The sequence below is a fragment of the Mytilus galloprovincialis genome, chromosome 9 (genome assembly GCF_965363235.1).
Source record: "Mytilus galloprovincialis chromosome 9, xbMytGall1.hap1.1, whole genome shotgun sequence".
NCBI classification, from domain to species: domain Eukaryota; kingdom Metazoa; phylum Mollusca; class Bivalvia; order Mytilida; family Mytilidae; genus Mytilus; species Mytilus galloprovincialis.
Window position 1 is genome coordinate 82,755,265 of NC_134846.1, and position 26,478 is coordinate 82,781,742.

Below are 26,478 nucleotides of genomic sequence, written 5' to 3' on the forward strand. Positions count from 1 at the left end.
GGGGATGAGTTGGTATGAGTTCCAATGAGACAGCTCTCCGTAAACTTTACCTTAACAGAACAATAATTAAAATAAGTTTCCTTTTTAATACAAATTTTACATAAATGTTCAAGTATAAAATTAAATATTTCCCGATAGAAACTTCTGAAAGGAGAGAGACAAATTAAAATTAATTTTATTTTGTTCTATGCGATTTATTTTTCTCAGTAACAGTTAAAATGATAAAAGGAGAATGTACATCAAACAAGCAATAGACATGTAAGATAGTACAGCGATTCATATTGCCAATCAAAAGCAGTGAAAAGGTATAAAATTGATGAAAGAAAATTTGACGTTTAAGATTTCATTCCAAATCCATCTACTACAAAAGATCTTCTGAAAGTGTTACTGCATCTGAAAAATTTAAGATAATGACACTTTTCCTGTTTCATCAAAACTAATTGGTCTTTTTAGAACATGAAAATAGAAAAATCTATTACTTCTATGTAAATCAGATGAGCATGTTTAAGTATCAAAATTGTTTAGTTACAGCCGCCTAATTATTTAAAAAAACCTTTTAAACAGATATGTAAGAAAATTGCAAAAAAAAAAATCATTTTAGATGGGATTTCAATTTTTTTAATACGCTTCACGAAAAACATCCAAAAGTCTGAGTTAATGTAGTAGTGAAAGACTTTATATTATCAAAAATAAAGAAAACTGACGGCTGGACAAAAAAATTCTTTCAAATTAAAAGTTACACTTCTTTTACTTTATTTACTGAATTTTTAAATTCATGATATAAAACATTGTATTAAATATATAAATATTTTATGTGCAAATAGATTAAACTTTGTTTTGTGACTTGTGATCGAGCGATTTACTTGGTAGGACCATGGAAGTAATATATCAATATAATACTTCCATGGACTTAGAATTTTTCTCGCAATCTTCAAACAATGACAATAACTCCAGTTTTGGATAAAAAAGGCCCCGATTCATTAAATTTTCTAAAATATCAAATATACATCATTGGAAAGATTATAAAGCAAAGAATATATATTTATGCCAATGAATTTATTTCTAAAAATAGTGAAAGATGTAATCATATATGAAAACTCCTTTGCAAACGTTTTTGATTTTGAATTGTATGAAGTAATAGGGAATGAACCACTTTTTTAAAAATGAAAAAGGCCGTAACTTCTGCTATCCCGATTCAATTATAAAATATGTCATTAGAAAGCTAAGAAAATGTATTTTCTAATGTGATGCCAATGAAAAAGATATTTATTTTTGTTTACTGTCAGCTAACGAAAATTCAATATTTCCTTTAATAATCTATAGTAAATTTATCGATATCGATTGCGAACAAATTTAGCGCATGCGCACTTGGGGTGCTGATAATAGTTGCGTATGCATTGGTGGACTTTGGATGTGGTCGGGTTGTCATCTGTATCTGTATTTCTCACTTCTGTATATGAGGGGGGGGGGCAAGGGGTTTAACTGTTATGCTGTTATGGGGCAATTTAATTCTTTGTTATCTGTTATTTTGAAAATATATTTGCTGTTAGCTGTTATTGTCTTATTCTTTGTTAGCTGTTTTTGGGCTTTTAGTTTTTTTGTTATCTGTTATTGTGATAATGTATTTGCTGTTAACTGTTATTGAAAATTGGAATGTTAGCATTTTTTTTGACACTCAATATTCGGTATAAATTGAAGATCATTGGCCATTGGGGTCTACCACTACTAATATGTTTGTCCCGTATTCAGAGAAGGATTCCATTAACATATACCCATCACAGAAGTGAGGTCCAGGACAGTTCAAGTATATCTTATGATTATCCTTTGTAATAAATTCCATTTTTTTTTTATGAATGTGTATTTAGAATTATCTTAATTTTTTGTATGAGAATAATGTTCCTTGTTTTCCATACGAAAATATTAAATTAAAACAATTCTTATATGACAAAAAGGAAAATATATGGCCAGGAATATCTGACAAGGATCTCAATTAAGGACTAGGTCCTAACAACCACTTAACCTTTTATATAATATGGTACATAGACTCAGCTCTGTGATTCTTTTCAAAGCAGAACCAAAATCATTGTACAATGAAAGTTCCAACCATGTACTTGGGTCCGAAACTGCACATAACTCATTACAAACAAAGATTTATTTCGTTTCAAGCCATTGTTTCCCTACTAAACTATGTATTCTACTTACTAGTACACTTGGTACAATCAAAAACCTCAGCTGATAAAAAATTGTTCAAATAAGGCCTTTGGAAATAGTGGAATAAATTGCTTTTAGAGTGTCAACATTCGTTCGAAGTACTTGATAAATTGCATGCTTATAATTGGTGCTTTTGATTTTTCTACCCTATATACCACTTTGCCTCAAAGTTTTATTAAGAAAAATTCACACACCTCATTAAATGGTCATTTAAAAAAAGGTCAGAATATTCAAACTCTTTTAGGTCACTTTTTTTTATTAGTAACAAAGGGAGCTTCAGTCAATATATATAAACAATACACCAACGTTTCATGAGAACTGCTGAAAACATTTTTGTGTTAATGTCTGAAAACTGAAAAATCCCCCCTTTTTAATTAATAAAACCCGTTAACTCGGAAACGTAAAATCTAAAATTTATAAAAATTGAAAGTTACCTCATGTTAATAGATATAAACAATTCACCAAAATTCCTTGCTTTGTGAAAGCATTTTTGAGATATTATCAGAAAACTGAAAAAAAAAACACCAATTTTATTGAATAAAAACCCATTACCCAGAAACTTAAAATCTAAAATTTATAAAAAAAAAAAAAAAATAAAAAAAAGGGAGCTCACGTCAATAGATATAACCAATTTCCCAAAGTTTAATGCAAATGGTTAAAGAGTTTTTGAGTTAATGTCCGACATGTTGACAACAGACGGAAAACAGTATACCATAATACGTTCTGTATACGAGCGTATAAAAATATTATAATATATTGAGTAGTAATTTAAACACATTCTAGATACACAAATTAATACTAAAAACATAGTCATAAAAAATGGAATGCATTACAAAGGATTATATCCGTAATAAGAAATACTGATTTGTCAAAGACCGAATTATTTTAATATTTCATTTACTGTTATCTGTTTTTGTCCATTTTAATTCCTTGTTATCTGTTATGAGCCAAATCAATTTGCTGTTTTGCTGTTATTGGGACCCCCCTTGCCCCCCCCCCCACCCCGTATATGGATGGGTACGTCACAGATTCCTTTCAGCAATGTAAGATATGCAACACAAGTTCCGAGGATCCTTTTGATCGAATATAAAAACCGTGCTGTACATAAAACTTTTTGTTTTTCGTTCATTTTGTACATAAAATAGGCCGTTAGTTTTCTCGTTTGAATTGTTTTACATTGTCATTTCGGGTCCTTTTACATCTGACTATGCGGTATGGGATTTGCTCATTTTTGAAGGCCGTACGGTGACCTGTAGTTGTTAATTTCTGTGTCCGCGATTTTGGTCTCTTACATGGAGAGTTGTCTCATTGGTAATCATACACATCTTTTTTTCTCAGTATATTCAAGATATAAAAACTTGCAATACAAAATTAGAATAGCACGCAAACGCAGTATGCAACAGAGGTGGGTTTTATAGAGGGCCCAGGGTGACCGGCTCTTTTTTCATGTAAAAAGTGGGTTTATTTGTTAGAGAACCGCTCACATGATTGAAACCGCTCTTTTATTAATTATCCCGTCTTTTTTTTCTCCATAATATTGGCGGGTAAATCAGTTACCTCCCTGTAATAGTACTTCCGGTTTATTGAACAAAACAAACTTTCGTAAAAACACTGTATTGTCCTTTTGTTTTACGTTGAAGAGGCAACATATCATAGTTATTTTATGTAAAAGGTTTGTATTCATCTTATAACACTATTAAAATCGCCGCAAATCCCTCCAGCGTATTTAAGTTTTAGAAGGAACGGTCCGCCTCGCTGAATGATTCATTCTTTATTTGTTGAACAGTTCAACACGGATCTTTCGGTACTTGAAACAAAATCACATGTATTGACTAGTTGTCCAGGGAGTCGTTATTAATTTGTCTGCACAGGCTTATTTCCCCGTACCAGTACTCGGTGAAGACCATAAAGTCGCACTTTTTTTGATTTTCTAGCTGAGGATTTTTTATATGAGACACCCTAATTATAAAAGGCAGTGTCATTGTGACACTGCATTTTTGGATGAGAAGTCAAGTTGACATTTGTAAGCTACATGTCCCTCACAAAGTTTTGTAAAAAAAATGCTATTGGATCAGGAATAGAGCTGAAAGATTTTAATTGCTCATAAAAAAATCGTTGTTTTGGTAATTTTTCTGCCACTGAAATATTTGTTCGTACTTTGGATCAGAAGGCCAGCCATGACTGAACTCCATATTCTAATATTAACTACTGACACTAATTTATGAGTTCATGATCACAAATTTACCAAAGCAGGTCCCACGAATTGAAATCAAGCCAGGAATCTCAGATCATGACATTGTCTTTATTGAATTCAAACTAACAGGGGCGGATGCAGGAATTTTCGAAAGGGGGGGTGCTAACCCAGGGCACCCAGGGCAAAGGGGGGGGTGCAAAACATATGTCCCGATACAAATGCATTGATCGGCAAAAATAAAGGGGGGGTGCGCACCCCCGGAACCCCCCCCCCCCTGGATCCGCCACTGACTAACACCATCTAAGATAAAACAAACACCAAGAAATGTGCCGATTTATAACAAGGCAAACTGGGAAACAATGAAAAAGAAATAATTAACTTAAAACATACTATACAGGAAAAAGTTAATACACATACTGTTGATGAACTGTGGCTAGAATTCAAAACAAAACTTAATGAACTAGTCAGTGGGCACATTCCATACAAAAAGCTAACTACAAAAAATAAAACCCGATGGGTAACATTTGAAACAAGAAAATTAATGAAAAAGAGAGACAGACACTATAAAAAGATGAAAAAGTCTGGAAATGACAACATGAGAAACAAATAAAAGCAAATTAAACATCAGGTACAAAAACAACTCAGACAATCATACTGGCAATACATTGAAATATTGGAACACTAAAACCAGATGAAAAATTTTCCTTCCAACATGAAAAAATTTTGGTCTTATATTAAAAGCAAAAAAAAACTGACTACAGTGGAATAACATCACTTATGCAGAATGGGAAACTTATAACTGACACCAAACAAAAATCTGATGCACTCAAAAGGCAGTTTCAATCAGTTTTCTCAGAACCTAACAAAATCACTGCTACTGATTTTAAAAACAATCGATATATGCAACAGAAAACAGCTTACCTACCATGCCCGAAATAAAATATAACCATCCAAGGTGTCTCAAAACTACTTCTAAATTTAAATCCATCCAAGGCAAGTGGACCAGATGAACTTAACCCACGTCTCCTTAGGGAGTTAGCACATGAAATTTCACCAATACTATGCCTTATATACCAAAAATCATTAGACACTGGCGAAGTCCCTACTGATTGGCGTACTGCACATGTTTCACCCATCTACAAGAAAGGTTCCAAATATAATCCAGAGAATTATAGACCTATTTCTTTGACATGCATATGTTGTAAACTTATAGAACATGTTGTAGTTAGCGCAATCATGACACATGCAGACAAACATAACATCCTGTATCCCCTACAACACGGCTTTCGAAAAAACAGATCTTGTGAAACTCAACTTTTGGAATTTGTAGATGATGTCAATAAAAATATGGAAAACTGAAAACAAACAGATGTACTTATAATGGATTTCTCCAAAGCTTTTGATAAAGTCAGTCATAACTTGTTAACACACAAATTTAATTACAATGGGATAAAGGGGAAAACAAATGCATAGATACAGGGCTTCTTATCATGTCGTACCCAAGCAGTTATCCTAGAAGGTGAGACTTCAGTCTATGTCCCTGTAAAGTCTGGAGTGCCTCAAGGATCTGTTCTGGGCCCAAGTCTGTTTTTAAGCAGTTAAGCTGCTTTATGCGAGCACCCTAGATTTATGTTCTACCCAATAAATGCTGAAATATGTGCCACTTTTATTATCTGGCTGACTATCATGTTATTTATAACTAATTGGACACTTTTGTCATACTTTTTATTCTGGAATATAAAAAATATTATCATAAAAACGGTAAATGGTCGTCGATTTTCCCAAAAGTTTTGAAGTTGCACATAGGAAGTAGTGCTCGATAGAAATCCTTCTATAGTTTATTATCCCCTGTGCTGTTGGCTAAGATGCCAAAGAACAATTGTATGAAATATTTGGTCGCCGAAAATCTATAAAGATGAGTAGTTTACATTTCCCAAATGGCAAAAGTCGTAGGAATATTGTTTGTCATCGCCACGTATTACATACTTCAGTAGTCTATTAATAAGTTGGCGGCAATTTCAAATTACACAGAAGACGAAATTTACGTACCTTTTAAATTGAGAGGATTCTGATGATCAGGGCTTTCGGTGACTTCAAGTGCCGGCTACTTCACTGACAAAAATATAAATTCAAAAAGATAAAAAATATCTTTTTCAAATGTTTACAGGCAGCCGAGAGAGACGTATTGTCGCAAAAGTCGCGGTCACGATAAACAAGGGTGAAAAGTCAGTGTTTACCGTGTGCTAAATATAGTTCACATGAATTCAGGTCACTGATTGGTTGTCTATTTAAAGTCAGAATGCATCGTTTCTTTTCAAAGATAACAAGAGAGACGTTCCGGTGGTCATTAAACGATAACAATAGAGACGTTCCGGTGGTCATTAAACAATAACAATAGAGACGTTCCGATGGGCATTAACTCGTTGGCTTTTTTTTTTGCTTTTAAAACGTGAAGGCAATCAGATAGGATGACAATCTTATGTTATGGAATAATATCAGTCAAATTAAAGAAAGTGTAGTAGATCATATTGTTCAGAATCTGGAAAACAGTATCTTTTGAAGTTAATTTTTCAAAGCCCACGTGGTGTTCAGAGAATCAAGGTCAAAAAAGAAAGTAGAATATTGTCGACTCGACCTCAAATAAATAACATTTCCAAATGATTTATGTATCAGACTTATTGAACAGTTTACCAAAAAAAAAGAAAATCAGAGGATATATCAATTTTCTGTCAATGCTTGAGAAACAATTGTATGATTTAAATACGCGTAACAGTCTTTAGAGAGAAGAGGGGGGTCATTTGTTTACAAATGTACGTAGTTATGCAAAATAAATCAATCAAGATTTATAACAAACCGGATTATTATATAAATAAAACTCCTTTAAAAGTAAATGAATTTTAAGCATAAGGTAATAAAAAAAAAAAACTATAACATAAAAAATATAAAATTTCTTTGAGATTTTTATTTCTTTCTTAAATTTCATACATAAAAAATGGTCAGTTGAAAGATGAAATTAGGTGCCAGGAGATTGCTCTATTTATACCTTAGCTTCTGGGGCCTTGAGGGGCCCCCAGACCCCCTGCCGTAAGGCACCAAGCTTACAGCTTGGTGGGCGTCTGGCTTCGCTGAACGCATGTTACAGCCGCCTATAATTTTAATTGAGCCTTCTACTTCAATTGCATGGGAAAGCCCTGCATTAGTGGGTCCTCACTATGGACAGGTGCATACAGAATGTGGCGGCTTAAACATCTTAACTGGCACAAAACTCTCCCCTAACATATGACAGTGTACCGTATGTGTATAATCTCAAACATTGAATCTTTATAAATATAAATTGGAAATAACTTTTGAAAGTGGTAGGATTGCATAACATAAACATTACTGTACAAGCATTATTTGATACTTTAGAAATAGCTGAGATCAATGCCTGAGATAAATAATTGACTAATTCTTTACACTATTCATCTGAACTTTGCCAAGTTTGCCTTTGGGTTTTTGATTAACTGCCTATAGCACCCTTTGGTGCTTTGATTATTTTACATTAACGACATACCAGTTGTGCTAAATTCCACCATACGCCTATTTGCAGACGACACCATTGCATATCTGGTAATAAAATCAAACAGTGATTGCGAAACCCTTCAAAAAGAACTCAACACACAAGTCATTTGGGAAAATACATGGAAAATGGCTTTCCATCCTGACAAGTGTAATGTCATGTCCATCAGCTGAAATAAAAATCCATTCGTATATAATTACACTTTACATGACAACATTCTTGAAAATATCGATAAGGCAAAATACAGAGGTGTGACAATTCAATCAGACTTAAAATGGCACAGTCACATAAACAACATCTGCAATAAAGCCAACAGCACACTAGGTTTTCTTCGAAGGAATCTTAACATCAGTTCCACCTTAGTAAAGGAACAGGCATATAAATCTTTAGTCAGATCATCACTAGAATATGCCTGTTCAGTTTGGGACCCTTACTTTACTATATAGGATATTAACAAAATAGAAAAAGTACAAAGAAGGGCTGCTAGATATGTCACTAACCAACACAGAAACACCTCAAGCGTAAGTGACATGATAGATCATTTAAATTGGAGAGACCTTGCACACAGAAGAACAGATGCACGCCTGGTCATGTTCTATAAAATCACATATCTCATTGCTGTCACAAAAAAAGATAGACTAATTCAACCGCTCAGACAGTCCAGGAACATGCACACACTCTTATACCAAATTCCATGCTGCAGAACACAAATAAGACAACAATCATTTTTCCCACGCACAATTAAAATCTGTAACAGCCTTCTGAGTATTTTGATGAGCGACTCTATAGAGTCGTTCAAAGTAGCTGTCTCAAACCACACCTACAGTCAGTAAATTCATCATGTGTAAATAGTTTTATCTTAATATAATAAAAATAATATATTAAAAATATGCACTACCACTATGTAAAATTTTTTTTGCTTATTATTACAAATTTGTTATATTTCACTGTATATATGTCTTCACAAAGCAATGCGCATTACAAGTGACGTAAACTTCAACGTGTTCTATATTATATAGAAGAAGTAGACGAAGTAAACTTGCCACCTGCAGCAGGGTTCCAGTTTAGAATGGCATCTGACAAAAGGATAATGATCCCAGAATGGAAAATTATAGCTTCTTAACTTTTTTAAATATATATATCTTTTTAATGAGAAACAATGAATTTCATAAACATTATCAACAAAATAGTATTTAAATTTAATATATGATACTTTATTTCTTTTTTGATATAAAAAAAGTTCATTTAGTATAAGATATTACAAAAAACAAACTTTGTAGTGCGTTGAGCTAACCAGCATTTCTCGGTCAAATCTTACCACTTCTCCCTCTCAGTTTCAAAAGCCAGGTCACTTCTCCCTATGCTTCTGAAGTAGTGTGTCAGAGCCCTTAATAATGAGACTTGTTTTACTGCATGTTTCGTCATATATAAATACGAAAATCAACCATTTACCTCTTCAGAATGGTGACTAAGGGAAATAAATCAAATAGATTACATGTCCAATTGAAATCTATCTGTAGATCTAAGATTGCATTCTGATCCTAATTCAACTAAGTACAGCTAAGTGTAGAAATTTTATGACATCTGAGACAACTAGGAATTTTTATCTACATTTGGCCCTTTTTTGGTGAAAATACTTAAAATGACAAATGATAGATTTTTATACTTTACCAAAATGTAGTTTACAAAAAGGTTGTTTGGCTTTTTTTCATCACAGCGAATTTACTAAATTTGAAGAAATAAATAGAAAACTAAACGATAGACCTGTTAAATAAAGATTAGAAGATAATGTACTTTCAGAAAAATGACAAATAAGGATTCCAATACTCATTCCTTGCATCATATAACTTGTTCATTCAAATGAAAATTCTTTTAAAAATAAAATGCATGCCTCTCACAAAATTTCATTGAACATCTGTACGGTTTGATTTTAGCTATTTTACAAGCCAAGATTACAGAATGCCCTCAGTCTACATGAATAACATTTTGAGTATCTGAAGGACTTCTTTTGCAAGTTTCTGTATAAGTTTATTGTCCTTGACAATTATGTTATCTATTCTAAATATTACTAGATTTCCACAAGTGCTCACTGGATACTGCTTTTAAATTATCAACTATTATAAACAATGTATGAATTTGTTTTACAGATTACAAAATGACTTAAAGGAACCAACAATGAATGTGTAAAATGGCAAACAGAAGTATGACCAATAAAATCAAAGATCTTCCGTAAGTCAGAATCAATACACTTATATTAAAAGTAGACCAAGAAACAGGCATTGTGTTTTATTTTCATTTTCCTCCTATTCAGTTAAAAGAAATGTATATAAGTGTAGCAGGAACTATTTATGCAGATATCATTTCCTTCATTTGTTTCATTTGATATATTTTTTCTTTAAAAAGTCCTGTATACTATTTCCATAAAGAGTCTTACAATTGTATAATCTCTTTCCTAATTAATTGTTATAACAAATTTAGTTACTAGATGTAAAATTCATTCAAATGAAGTCAAAACAATGAGCTGTCTTTGGTTACAGTTTATAGATATAAACAACATGAAAACAATTATGATTAGAAAAACCATTATCACAGTTGAAGAGTATATGGTTATCAATATTTATTTCTGCATAAAAAACAGAATCAATGAAACATCTCTAGTATACAATACAATAAAAGAGTTGTGTCCCTTGATACACTTTACGATATATTCTCTCCAAAATATGAAGACATGTATCATTAAGCTTGAGTTGATGACTGATTCACACAGCATCTTATGTATGTAAGTTGAAAATTAATTTTGATATATCAAACTCTAAGTGACCTATTTGAAAAATAGAGTATACATAAATTTCTGAAAATAATATGGAACAATAATTTTATTTAATATTTACATCAGGCTTTCATTCATTATACATAATAAATATTAACAGGGTAACATCATCAGTATTGTATATGCTGATTTATAATTAATAAATATTAACAGGGTAACATCATCAGTATTGTATATGCTGATTTATAATTAATAAATATTAACAGGGTAACATCATCAGTATTGTATATGCTGATTTATCTGTATTAAGGATATTTTGCTCATTTAATATTAACAAAAACTTATTATTTTTTAAAAAAATAGATACTACAGAAATGAAAATATTGTAATAGATATTTTTTCTTTATAGATGGTATCATCCAAATGTAGACAGACATACTGCAGAGAGTTTATTGTTACAGAATGGTGTTGATGGAACATACATGTTGAGAGATAGTTCAAAGTTAGGAGATTATGCATTGTCAGTAAGGTGAGAATAGTATAAAATAAAATTGAGAATGGAAATGGGGAATGTGTCAAAGAGACAACAACCCAACAATAGAGCAAACAACAGCTGATGGCCACAAATGGGTCTTTATTGCAGCGAGAAACTCCTGCACCCGGAGGCGTCCTTCAGCTGGCTCCTAAACAAATATGTATACATGTTTTATGACAAATTTTCACCTAAAATTAGACATTGTTAGTAAGATGATCAAGACATAAAGATGAGACACAATGCTTAAATGACAATATAGCGACAAACCAAAACTATGCGGTATGGGCTTTGCTCATTGTTGAAGGCCGTACGGTGACCTATAGTTTTTAATGTTTGTCATTTTGGTCTTTTGGGGATAGTTGTCTCATTGGCAATCATACCACATCTTCTTTTTTATATTACAGACGATTTATATTTCAGAGAGTTTATCAATATCCTGATTTTTTTGTAACAAGTGTTTTAAGCCTTCAGTTTATATTTTTGATTGTAGATGTGATCAGGCTGTTAAACATTTCCCTTTAACATGGACGGGAACAGTATTTAAGTTTGGTCATGGAGAATTCAGCAGTGTAGATGAATTGCTACATCATTTCACAAATAAACCTTTGATTGGATCTGAATCAGGTAATTTGCTATAGGCGTGAATTGAAATGCCATTTCTTTAATATTGTAACATAGATAATAAGGTGATTTTATGAATATGAAAATTAATATTTATGGGTGTTTTATTTTTGAGTGTATTCAGGATACACATGGACTTGAGTATGTATAGGACTATCTCATTCTTTTACCAGAAAGTAACCTTTACCTAACTTTTAAACTTTGCTGCCTACTGAATGACCTAAATCATCCGTACAATTCATTAAGAATATTATACTTACTATCAAATATAGGTTATAACAATCTGCATTCATTGTTACTATTGAACTAAATCAGTCTATTATCATACTGCAGAAAGGGGACTTAACTCCTAATTTATAGACTAGGTCAATTGGGAAATATGAATTAATTTACGCTTTTAGTTATTTTATTTTGTATTGGCATACAGTTAACTGTTTATAAATTTCTCGTCAATAGAAGATACAGTCGAACCTCGTTGTGTCGAAGTCGAAGGGACCAGACGAAAGTATTCGACTCATCCGAGGTTCGACTCATCCGAGGTCGAGTGTGACGTCATATGTTTGAAATGTTTGAAATACCGATATGTGATTTCTGTAAACTAGATACGTATTTATTGATCATTGTGCTTTTTTCGATATGATAATATATGATTGTGTATTTATTCCGTATTTTTTCTTTCTATAAATAAAAATGTAAACACAGTTAACGTAGTTTATTCTTTACTGAGCAAATAAAATCAATACACACATATTTACAAAGGTCAAACACTATAAATTATGGAATCACTCGCGAAACAAAGTAAAAATATTTTCATAACTAATCTTTAAAGAACGTGAACAGTGTTCATAGATTAAAAAGACCGACTCATAATAATTAATAAACTATTTTAATCCTTTTAATTATTGTTCTTATTCTAACGGTTAATTTAATCTCAGCTTGGGTCATTAAAATTCGTTTCGTTTTTATACCAAGTGAAATAGGTTTAGCACATTCAAGTTCCGCTTGGACGATCAACAAAGGTGTTGATTGGCGGTCATCATAAACATGTCATTTTAACTGTTATACAAACAAGTATGTTTACACAGCTTTACTCACTTATGGAAATGAATAGGTTAAACAAGAAAAACATCCGTAAATTAATTCTCAAAGTTTTTATTTCTTTCGATATTTTTTTACTTTTGTACTTCGAGACATCGGGGTTAATTTACATCAATTTTACATCGACGAGACTTAAGAATTACCTCGACTTAACCGAGAATTCGAATCATCCGAGTTCGACTCATCAGAGGTTAAAATGCATTGATCAAACGGGAATTATGCCGGGACCGAGAATTTACTTCGACTCATCCGAGTTTTCGACACAACCGAGTTCGACACAACGAGGTTCGACTGTAGTTTTAATTTATATTTTGATTGTTGTTTTTTGTGTAGTTTGTCTTATTTGGTCGGTAACTGAGTTACCAAAAAGGGAATCAATCTGTTCTATTTTTATGACCTTTTTTATCAAGTTGATGAATACAATAAAATAGTTATTAATTAGCTCTTTTTTATTTAAAGATATTTGCAATAAACAAATTTTTTTTGCAGGGCAAATGACATTACTCAACTACCCATATCCTCGCAATATAGAGGAACCCAATGTTTACGATACTATTCGTGTTCATGCTGAGTTCAGTACAGCATCAGAAAATCTGAAAGGACCAGAATTCTCGGTAAGTACCAAATTATGTAAATGTAAAGTTGATAAATATATTTTTGCATTAAAATCTTTTAATAATGATAAACCTACATGATAGTGGGTGACATATATGCATAATACGTACATCATTACAATTTTAGCCTGAATAAAAGGAAAAAGTCAATAATATAGCACCAGAACTGCCTAAATTAATGAAAATAGACATTTAGAAGCTTTCAGCAAATGACAAGTACAGACACACAATAGCTCTTTTTTCCTGGAGTTGACCAACTATCTTACACCACAATATATTCTCAATTGACAAAATTGTAAGACAGTTCTAACTACTGTCAAGATTAATGACTTTAGACACAGAAATGTTTGTTAGTAATCAATATCTTAATGTAAATCCATAATAAGTCTGCTTAAAGTGCTGTGCTGTAGAATATTCTTTTGTAGATAAATTCTAAAGAAGGATATCTCACAAAACTTGGAGGCTTGTTTAAGGTAAGCAAATGCATACTAAATACAAATATAAAACACAAGACAAGTAAACAGATTGAGGTAATTCTAAATTATATAATTTTTTACATGATGATATTGAATTGTGAATTTAAAGAAGAGACAGGATTTGTAGTTAATTCAAAAAATATAACCTCAAATAAAATGATTGTCTCTTTATAACTTTTCTTCTTCTAGAGGTATTAAACACAAGGCATTACAGTTTAAGATTGCCTCTACCCTCAAAGATATTAGCTTATAATATAAGTACAAAACTCATCAAAGATACCAGGCTTCTTGTTTTGTACATCAGTGTGATATGATATTTAGCCACTCGAGACAGTTACATATTTAAAATTTAATTGTCGAGAGTATCGTATTGCACAAGATCTGGTGATAGAATCTGTTTCTCTAATGATTTTTAAACAATATGAAGACAAACACAATTGTTCTTATTGAACAGCCTTGCAAAAAAATGTGTTCTTTCTTCATGACGTCACGAGACATGGTCGCCTTTTACATGGAGTCACAATAGAAATTTTAGAGGACAGCAAGAAAATTGGACGTTATTATCTTATTTCGACCAAAGAAAAACTGAGATAAAAAAAAAAAAACATTCAGCAGGTCAGGTAAGGATAAATGGAGAAATATATATATCTCACTTAACAAATGATATTTGATATTTCAGACATGGAGAATCAGATGGTTTGTCCTTCAGAAAAATGAATTGAGGTATTTCAAGGATAAGTTCGACAAGCATCCTATACGAGCTTTAGATTTACATGAATGTAACGAGTGTGAACGAGACTCCAGTATTAAAGGAAAATTTAATGTATTCAGGTTAGTAGTTTTATTTACATGAATTAGTTGATACAGGAATGTTTATCCCTGACACAGTATACACAGTAATATAAAGTGCATTCAACATTTTTTGTTGATCACATTACAATACTTAATAATATTATTAATTCGTATATTTTAGGAAATTTGATTCGTTTAGGGATAGTCACATGTTAAACTATATTTTCGAAGGTAGAGAGAAAACGGCGGATAGCAAAAAGCATATTGACCGGCAAAAAGCATATTGCACGGTTATTTTTAGAATATCTAAAACTTGATATACTTTGTGACGTCATGTAATGAATTTCAGGATATTGTTTAACGTTCTGAAACAAATGATATCTGATCGATTATTTGATGAAAAAAAATCTTCAAATACATGAGATGTCCAAAAAAAAAACGTAAATGAAATAACAACTAATATGTTGTTATTGTCAAGGAGACAATGTAATATCTATAAAGTTCCAACAAACCTAAATGACGATTTTGATACAAACATGGTAGGAAATTAATAATATAACAAATATAGCCTTTGTATGAGGTCAATACAGGATATATCGACCCAAAGAAGTATATCCTTGTATCGACCTCATACAAAGGCTATATTTGTATATTATTGTATAGCAATACAATATTTCCCACAGAAAGTAACCAAAAGTTAGCGTGCAATAAATTCTAATATTGCACTAGTGCAATAAATCTTCAAAATTCATGACGTCATCAACGACAAAATCTTAGTTTAAACCAATTTTTACTCTCAAATATCATATTGCTATACAAGAAAAGGGTTATTGCATGAATATTTGGAAATATTGTCCCTCGTAGAACATATATTGCACTTGCAAGCTCGTGCAATATAAAATTCTACTTGGGACAATATTCCCCAATATTCATGCAATAACCCTATAATATCATATGTTTATATATCTGCTGCTGCTATAACTCAAAAAGAAGCAAAAATTTGATCATATAGACAACATGCCTTCTTTGTATCTTTCAATGGGAACACCAGCATCTTCCACCTATAAAAATTGGTTGAAGTGTAATAGCCAATAGCCTAAAAGCAGAGTTGAACACCAAAAATCAATCAAACAATCGTAGACTCTTAAAATTAGCTGTCCTATATCCAAGTAGATTTCATACAGCAATGTCATGAACTGTAAAATAACAAGCTGATGCAATGACAAAGATAGATTAGTTTACACAAAAGAAAGTATATCAAACATTTTATTATGCTTCAAACTGACTGTGTTCAATGGATTAAAAAAATTCAAGTTCAATGATGAATGAAAATTTTACTTCTGTTTTAGGTTAGTGTTTGCTTGGAGAACTTTTTACATGTACTCATCAACAGACCAAGAATCCAATGACTGGGTGCAGCTCATTAACTGGAAATTGGTAAGAAAATATAAACAATATCAATAAAATATTCTTTTTGTGGTTATATTTTGATGTTTGCTTGTTATTCCATTAACCTAAACTTAACATCTTTTCAGTCCTTTTAATTCTATTTCGTCTTTTTCTGACGCATGTGTTTCTGTGTCCATCCTTGACTAAAATGTGTATTGATTTTAAATAAAAAGACCTACAGTTACTCACAACCATACTTACATGTTAACACTTTGGATTGTATTGCTTGTTTTTAAGATATGCCTTCAATAATTTCCTGTATACTGCAGAAACAAATAACTTATATAAGCTGTGAATGTATATGCCAGTGAGACAGCATCCCACATTTGATAGAACAAAGTCATCAAGAAATGTCAACATATGGTCTTGATTTCGTAGTCCGAGGTCCACAGTTTGCCATATTGGTTTAAAGCTTACTTCTTACTTTTCTATTCTCAAAAACTGTATTGTAGCCTCTTTGGTATATACTGTGGGTTAATTTATATTTTGTTTAATAATAAAAAAAATTGTTAGAAAAAAATTGTTTTGGCTTTTAAATTTTTACTTCTACGTCTACATGAAATTTGTATACTGTTTCAATTCAAGACACAGCTTAGATATCTGATATAATTGATATATGGGATAATTCCCTACAGTTGAACATTGTCAGTTTTGATGATAAAGATTCAATAGAAATCCTTGGTAGATATGATACTGTATTGATATCTGTTCTATTCTGAATTATGCTTATACATGTATAGAGTCATTTGCAACTCTTCAGATATTCTGCTTCAGTGCTACAAATGATATCAACAGCATTGAGAATTTAAGTTAAATGTTTTAAATACATAAAAGGAGTCAGAATCCATGCTTTTTACAAAAGAAATAGGTCACTTGTGGCATGTATAAAAAATATTGTCATGAAAATTAAATTGAGTCTTCTTATCATCTTAAGATTCATACTTCATCAGACTTACTTTTACTGTTTAATAATTAGTTTTCTATTTTAACAGAGGCGGATAAGAGAAGCAGGTTATCTTCCAAGGAATAGCTGACCACACAGTTAATTTTGTTAGTGAAATTAATTTGTAAGCACAATTGTGAATTATATTGTTTTAAAATAACTAAAAGACATGTTATTATTTATGGAATATCATTCTTTATCTGAAATTGTAGATATACATGTTTAAAGGATAACTCATTATTTCATGATCTTAATCATTTCCCATTTATTTTGTAAGATTGATAACTTAGTGAACCATGCATGTCCAGCTAAAGGCAGAATATTTATTTTGAATAAATAAAACCAGTTCTTTACCTTTTTAAAAACCAAATTTAAAAAAATCCAATTGTGGAAGAATATATTCACATATTTTTTAAAGCACTGCCAAAGTTTATTTTATGAATTTTGTTTTATATACATGTAGAAACCCCATGTGCAATTTGAACTGCCTTTCCTCAAATATATACAGAAATTATGTGCAATCTCAACTGCCTATTGTCAGAGTCTGCTAATGTATTGATAAATTTTATTTTGCTCAGAGATAATAATGAAGCAGCTTTGCTTTTTGTTAGTTCATAGAACTTTTTAGAATCTTTATGAAAGTAAATCATTCTTTTATTGTAATGAACGTTTGCAGGAAATCTGTTATATCACATATGTTTGATAATATCTCAGTTTATGCAAATTGATGGCTAGCTCAATATTTGTCAATTTCATTCCAGTATTGCTTTTCTTATGTTTGTTTTTGTGTGTTAAATGTAACTGTGATCTTACATGCCAGTTTCTTGGTAAAATATTTTTCTGCTCATACAATTCTTTAATGAATCTATGCCAACAAATATTTTACATGTCTCATATTCACCTGCCTTTATGTTTTTAATTTACCAAAAGCATAATATATTTATTGATTTTTTGGCTTCGACCAAATATGTCTTAACTGCAAAATACTTTATTGTAATTGATTATATGAATAGTCTTTTCATATTAATCAAAATGTATTTGTAATTTTTTTAAGCTATCAGTATCTTTGAATTTTTTGAAATAAGAGTATTTTTTTCATTACTTGTCTGGTTTACAAATTTCCTAGCTTGCGTTTTGTACATTGTTTCGTTTTATGCACATACATAATTTGCTGAAATTTCAAAAGAGAATTTTTTTTTTGAAAGAAATGATGTGTATTTTCTTTCTGATTATAGTTATAAATTGATGTTGAACATGTTATTATAAAAAAAAAAATATCATCATGACTATTTGAGATCCTTTATAAAGAAAAAAAACAAATTTACATTCACTTGTAATACATGTATTATATTTTCCCTCTTTAAAATTGAGTGTAAAGTTTTAACTTCATTATTGTCAGAATACTTCTCTTATAACCCAGTAGTCAAATGATTAATGTACGGGTCAGTATCTAGTGCAATGACATGTTTAGAGTACAAGTTTATATCTTAAGGTGTTGAGAAGTATGTTTCAGGTTGATACATTGAATGATACTATTTTTGTTTTACATATATTCTCTAGGACAGTATACTGTCAAATCTATATGCTATGCATAATCTTATAATTTAAATTGGAATTCATGTATGGGGGGGGGGGGGGGGGGGGATATTTTGGGCTAATTTCACTTCAAAGAACAAAAATTGTTGAAACTTTTTCGTAATGTAAATTATAATTATTGACATGAAAAATGCAAAAAGAGTAGGTAAAAATTTTTCCTACACATAAACATTTATCAGACATGGGCTGCTGATTATACGAATGAGTAGATGCTCCTGTTATTTTAATACTTGATATATATGATATATTCGTCTGTCTTGCATGACTGAATACTTCAGCTAAGCATAGTTTGTATATTTTCTGCAGTCTATTCTTATAAACAAGTTATACTGTTGTCTGTGTCACTGCTTAAATATGAAATAATTCTCTGTTAAGTTAGGAAATAGTGTAAAACCTGACGAATAGGAAACTGAAACTTAGCTCATCTTATCATGAAAAATTCTGTCCATGGTCAGGGCTCACACTACTTCAGAATTATAGGGAGAAGTGACTTCTCTTTTTGAAACTGATAGGGAGAAGTGGTGAGATTAGAAAGAGAAGTGCTCATTCGTGCAGTGCGCTACAATGTTTGGATTTTACAATAGTATAAAGGGCCATATGAAAATAATGTTCTTTTTATATTGTTCAATTCATATCTGAGTTAAAAAAAATACAATTAAAGTAACATTTGAAATTAAAAGTTGTTTAAGTTTTACTAAGGTTCTTGTGAGAAACTTATTCCACCTTAATATCTAGCACTAAAAAAAAAAATTATTTTAAAAAATGTAAAGAAATTATAATATATCATTATTACAATTTAATTAAAAATTATCTTGTGTATGAAATTCAGTGTTTCTCATAAAAAAATATAAAAGTTATTAAGCTGGGCCATAATATATTGAAATTAGTATAATAGTCTCAGAGTTAAGCAACTTTAATCAATAGTTTGAAACAATCTATAAAAAATATAGGGAATTATATACACCAATCAATTAGATGTAACCAAAAGTCTCTTAATGTGTGTGGAATGCGTAATTTTCCCCTTTGTGATCAATATTCTTCTGTCAGCTGTTCCGTCCGTGCGTCCGTAGTAATTATTGTAAAAGTACGGATTTCGGTCATAGCTGGTCCGGTTCAGATCCGTAGTTTAGAAATCAGTCAATGGCGGACGAATGCAAGAAAATTTACAAAAATAAACGATGTTTGAAAAGTTATTTGAAAAGGAACATGACGTGTTTAATGCAATAAATGGATTAAACATTTACTGGAGGCAACTTTTATCACGTTTAAATGAAGTAACAAACTTATTTTGCCGCCAAAATTTTGGTTGATGTACGTTTTCGAGTAACAAGCACCGGAACTTGCGAAAATGCATGAAGTGATAAAAAGTTGTATTTTTATCAAATAACCTGCTACACACTGCGAAGACAATGCTTCAACCTTTTTTTCTAAAGATAAAGAATCGTTTATGTCTGAATTTCTTTAATTATCAATAAAAAATTGATGTTTCATCAACTTGGTAAAAATTGAAAATGTCCGATGACGGAAGCGACTGAAAGCGACTATCGTCAAGAACAGGGCGACTTGATTTCGCTTTTGGGGATCGGGGAAAGCGAAGTGACGGTCGGGAAGGCGACTTCTTCGCCCAAGTCGCCTGGTAGCGTGAGCCCTGATCATGGTTTAAATGGTATCATTCACAATTAACTTATGACCTGAAGTACAAGATTTTTAAAAGCACAGTGAGGATCTGCATAAGAATATTGAAAAAAATAACAAATGTAACTTTTACTCTCTCTCCAAAAATGAAATAGCCTTCTTTTGGAAGTACACATGTATAAAAGGCACATAAATATTGTTAAAACAGTTCAATACCTACTTTGTTGTATTGTTAACATTGTTAATTCTCATGAGGCCACAAAAAATAATTATATCTCTTTGTTGCATACCGACTCAACCATCTTTTTGGTGGGTAAATAGGTTCATTAATTATTTCTGGCCTTTTGAATTTGTTATTTCTTATTTTTTTAATCAATTCCTTTGTATCTGTGATTATATCCTAGCTTTAGTATGATATTATGTGTGTTGTGTTTGTTTTGTGACCATGTAACTTACAAGGCATTGTCTTCTTAGTAATGTTTATATATTTTCTATCAAATATTTTTGTTAACTTTCCAAGTTTTAATTTGTTAATTGGCAACATTTTTGTATTTTCTTATATGTTATATGAATTATTATGTGTGTTTATATATTTAGTAGAAAGAAGTGTTTTGTGAACTTAGTCTTTGGACACCAAAAAAGTCATATTAAACATTAAAACATCATAAATACAAATTTCTAGAATTATAAACCTTACCTTTTAATGTTGAAATGTATGAAAACTGGCTATGTTCCCCCTTGTAAGAATTATGTTGAGGAAAGATGATAAAGTATTTATATCTTCATTCCAGTTAAGGTCAAGCTCTAAGGCCCTTCAATGCTGGTCAAAACTTAAAGTAGGTCACATTGGCTGTCATTCAACAAATATTTGTCATAAAGTTCAGACCTAAGCAACTACAATTCAAAGAGAAATAATTTTATGCATTACATGTTAAGGGTCAAAGGTCCACACTAAAATAAGGTCACCATGATCTTCAATTTATACACAACTCTTACTGTGATGTTAAAAGATAGGCTTAAACATAACATCTGAAATGTGAAAGTTGTCTTTGGTCTATATTTTATGCTTGATCTCAACTGTGGTGAAGTTTTCTTGTGATTATCGCTTATCAGTTTGGTTTCATTTTATAACCACATCAACCATAAAAGATCTCAATATGATCTCTTAAAGTACCAAAAAGGAAAAAGGAAAATTGCTGCTAATTATCTTACAACATATGTTGATCTCATTAGATTAATCAGAATAATTAATACAGGCAATGCTTTTTTTATTAACAGCATTACAAATATTTTCATTCTTGAATTCTACATTGAGATTAATTAAATATTCAAAATTTTCAAGAAAAATAAAAAGTTTTATAAAAATATCATGATACATTGATTGGGAAAAGTTTTATAAAAAAAATGCATGAACACAACAGTTTCTTCATCATTATGACATATTTCATTTGACTGCATACTTTCAAAAAACAAATGTGCTAGTTATTATCTCCCCCTTGTACTGCTGGGTATGCCCTCAAATAAACTATATTTTCAACATGCCTTATTTCTTTAGCATTTAGAAGTCTGTATTAATATAGCATTTATGATCCAGTTGTCATTGAAATTTTTTTTATAGTCAACAGCTCACTCTGTTATTAATTTTTTATATTAAATCTGGATGGTATGTGTGATCATCAGTTTTTAATTTTAGTAAAATTTTACATAGCTCATTTTAAGTATGATACAAGTTTGATAAAAATTTAAATTGTTTCAAGAAAACTGATTGTGCAGTTTGCAAGAACTGTTGAATTTTGTGGGATTTTAAAGGAAGAATATTTAATTGTACTTATTGTGCAGTATATCTGAATAATTTTATATAAACTTTTTTTTTAACAGCTATTCGTACAATATAGCAATTGTTTATCTTCTGAATACTTATACTGTGGATTTATTATTATTCGTTGTATACCAATTTTTGTGGGTTTCAAGAATTCAAATGTTCAACGAATGTCATATTTTCAATAGGCTTTGTATACAGAGATTGGCTTAACCACGAAATCAAGTATCCATGAATGTCCCAGTTTTCAGCAATCCACGAAAATTGATATCGACGAAAATAAATGAACCCACAGTAATTGATTAAGGAGTAAGGATATGTATGCATGTTGTGATACTATGTAAAAGCATTTTGTCAATCATTTATTTCAATTCAATTTTTTGGTGATTCCAATTTTGAATGATATATTTTGTGTGGGTTTTTGTTGAGCCTTCGACTTTTGTCGAAAAAGTGAGACTAAGCGATCCTACATTCTGTTGTCATCGGTGTCATCGGCAACAAATATTCACTCTGTGGTTAAAGTTTTTGAAATTTTAATAACTGTCTTAAACTATACTGGATTACTTCCAAACGTGGACTTAGATTTTCTGCCAGGAAACAACATGTTAATTCTGTGGTTAAATTTTAAAAATTTAATAACTTTCTTATACAGAAAAAAGCTTGTTTATGATCAAAAGCTAGTATTTAGAAGGAAATTTTGTTAATATTTTGTACCTGTGTATCTGTATTTTACCTATAAATGGACTTAGTTTTTCTTCCAGTTAACATTACATACAGTCTGCAGTTAAAGTTTTTAAACATTTATTAGATTCATTAACTATCCTGGATTTTTACCAAACTTGGACAGAAGCTTCCTAAAATCAAAAGATAGTATCAAGAGGAATATTTTTATTGATTTTTTTCCTCATTTTTGTTGAGCCTGTGATTTTCAGCAAAAGTAGGCGAGACACTGGGTTCCATGGAACCCTTACAAATTTTTTTAAATTAGATTCACACCAAATTTTTTATGTCATCTTTTTTAACCAATGCTATTTTGAATTCATTTTATTTTATAGATGAAAGGAATTAACCATACATCTGTTTTTTGCGAAATCTTCACAAAATTCTTTTTATTTTTGTATTATTGAAATTTTTTAAATTTAGTATAAACATTTGTACTACATTTAAGCAAAAGTCACAAATTTCAAACTTTACACCAGGTATTATATGACTGTATACCTATACTCATAGTTCCTTGTTACTAATCAGTTAAATTTGGAATTTTACCACACTTATTTAATCATTTGTATTCATAGATTTATAGAAAAAGGATTACAGAATCTATGTTATCCAAGCTCATTGTCTATTTGTACTGTCTTGTCTTGTAATATGTGGGTCACTGGCATTAAAAGTATTAATAGATCAACCTATCTCAATTATCAAATTCTTCATTATTATAAACATATTTCCTAAGAATTCAGTTAGTTGTAACTAGAGTGTTAGAATAGCTTTCATTGTTTAACAATCCATGACATATTATATTAATTAGAACTTTATGTAGTGCCTTTCTATCATGTGATTGTATAGTGCTGTTTAATGTTTTGTTACAATCAAATCTCTAGTCACATGACAAATATATTACCATATATGGAGTGTTCAAAGATTATTTCCTCTCAGTCACCCATAAGGACCAAATTACAGGGTACATATTTAGGTGTTTTGCTGCCTTTTGCATTTACTTATGGAAAAATGAAGGCCTCATTAGGATAAATCTTTGTCAAAATAAACTTCACCTTTAGCTAAAATACCGAACCAATAAAATGTACATCAAAACCTTTTATCCAAAAATGCAAGAATTTTATGAAACCAATAAATATAATTGGTTTTAAATGAGGTTCAAGGATAGATTTTCAAAATGAGTTAAATTTCACATTCCTTATTTTAGTTAAAATGCAGCTGAAAGACAATATATAAATTGAATGATTTTAGGAAAATACTGATAAATAATATTCATAGCAGCATGTCATGATAATTAGTTCTCTCTCAAATTTTTCTTATGATTGATAATTTTATTCAGTAAAATGTTTTTCTTTTTATCGGATTTAAACATATTTACAACATGACAAAGTTATTGTTATGACATATGTTTACATCTGGCTAATGTTAGTTAAGTTAAATTACAAACAGAATAAGACAAAAGTTAAAAGAAATTTATAATGTGTGATACAGTTGAATCAGTCTTTTTCATAATCGAATAATAAAAAATTAAAGTTTTGGAGTATTACTGCACCTCTTTATTTGTAAGTAAGAAATAAGGAAAAGCCAAAGAGATATCATTACTGATACAGACATAAGTTTAAATGATACTTAAAGTATTTTATGTATAAAAAACTTATTGGTGAGAGGAAATAAGTTAGTTGTAATATATTTTTGGTGCATGTTATGCTGTTATGTTGAAGCAGAGAATCAGCTTTATATGGTACTAGAACATACCCGTGATATCGCGGGTCCGCGACTGAATTAAAGTATATAACTATGTGTAAGCCTTATTTTAGTATTGGTATTGTCATCCGATTTTAACGAAGATACACATTTTTCTCTGCTTTCAAAATCTTTTGTCTGTTTGAACACATTGACCTTGAACTTATCAATTATTGGTAATATTAATTATTTGGAAGACAAAAGGTCCTGGAATGGAGTATTTTTTAATCAACAGAATTGTCCTATATTAGTTATAAATAAAATTGAATTCTATGATTCGCTGTTTTACGTCATGCATGCTAACAAATTTGAAAACCGTACCTATACGCCTTATTTTAAGTCCAGATTTTTCAGTAGTATTCGTATAGTCATCTTATGCAGAGTTCACACGTAATTCGAATTTGATTCGCATTAACTAATTCAAATTAGTTTAATTCGCATTCGAAACGTTTAACGTCCTAACGTCAATTCTAATTCGAATTGGAATGCGCTTCAAATTCACTTTACTGTCCTAACAACGTTAACTTTTAATTCGGATTAACAAAAACGTATTTCTAATGTGAATTAGTTAATTCGAATTAGCTAATTCGAATCAATTCGAATTAAAAAAGAAAAGTGTGTGAACGCGAGTAGCGCATTCGAATCGAATTCAATTCGAATAAAGGTACGTGTGAACGAAGCATAAGAAAGTCTTACTGATTAAAATACTACAATAGGGAACAATTTGACAATGATTGAATTTAGTAGTGTCAACCCTGTGATTATGACCTGTGTATATAGCAAAATCCTAAATACACCGTTTGGTGATGCGCCTGTCAGATGCGTAACGTACAGATAAGGTAATAGGTTACAGGTGAATATACTATTGGTATCGGTATCGGATTCGACCCCGAACTTGTTAATTATTGGCAATATTAATTAAGTGGAAAACAAAAGGGTCTGGAGTGGTGTAATTTTTAATGTAAAACATTGTCCTATATTACCTATATTTAAGTTGAATTCTTTGATTTGTCATTTTTATTCATGACGGCTGACAAATTTGACCTCGTTATTTTAGTATTATAGATTATATTATTATAAAAGGTTGCAATATGTTTCTGAGATTCAGTTGTGGTTATGTCATTAAAATTGTATCAAAAAAATATCTAAAGTTGTTCTAATTTAATGCTGAGAACTGTTTGCCTGGACTATGACACTGAATGGTTGTATTCAGGTTAATTTGTAAGTCTCCTCAATTTAGACAAAAGCTTGATATTACTATAAATCAGAATCATAAAACTCATACAGATGAAATATTGAGGATGGCTATATGATTCCATCAAGCTTCACATGACTGTGAATGATCTTGGATTGTTACAAAGTGGGTGTTAATTGGTTACCCCTGTCATGTCTGGAGTCTGCCAATGATTATGGATTGTTAGAAGGTGGGTGTTTATTGGTTACCCCTGTCATGTGTTGAGTCTGCCAATGATCTTAGATAGTTACAAAGTGGGTGTTAATTGGTTACCCCTGTCATGTCTCGAGTCTGCCAATGATCTTGGATAGTTACAAAGTGGGTGTTTATTGGTTACCCCTGTCATGTCTGGAGTCTGCCAATGATTATGGATTGTTACAAAGTGGGTGTTTATTGGTTACCCCTGTCATATCTGGTCTGCCAATGATTATGGATTGTTACAAGGTGGGTGTTTATTGGTTATCACTGTCAT

General features: G+C 30.9%; 1 protein-coding gene across 1 annotated transcript; it reads left to right on the plus strand.

Moving 5' to 3' along the window:
- The first annotated feature begins 3,778 nt into the window (after nucleotides 1-3,778).
- LOC143046150 (dual adapter for phosphotyrosine and 3-phosphotyrosine and 3-phosphoinositide-like) lies at nucleotides 3,779-25,045 on the plus strand. Its single transcript, XM_076219171.1, has 9 exons — nucleotides 3,779-3,883; nucleotides 10,112-10,193; nucleotides 11,144-11,263; nucleotides 11,760-11,893; nucleotides 13,478-13,602; nucleotides 14,028-14,075; nucleotides 14,758-14,909; nucleotides 16,220-16,307; nucleotides 17,312-25,045. The coding sequence occupies exons 2-9, from the start codon at nucleotides 10,144-10,146 to the stop codon at nucleotides 17,351-17,353; spliced, it is 759 nt and encodes a 252-aa protein (XP_076075286.1). The 5' UTR covers nucleotides 3,779-3,883; nucleotides 10,112-10,143; the 3' UTR covers nucleotides 17,354-25,045.
- Nucleotides 25,046-26,478: the final 1,433 nt, after the last annotated feature.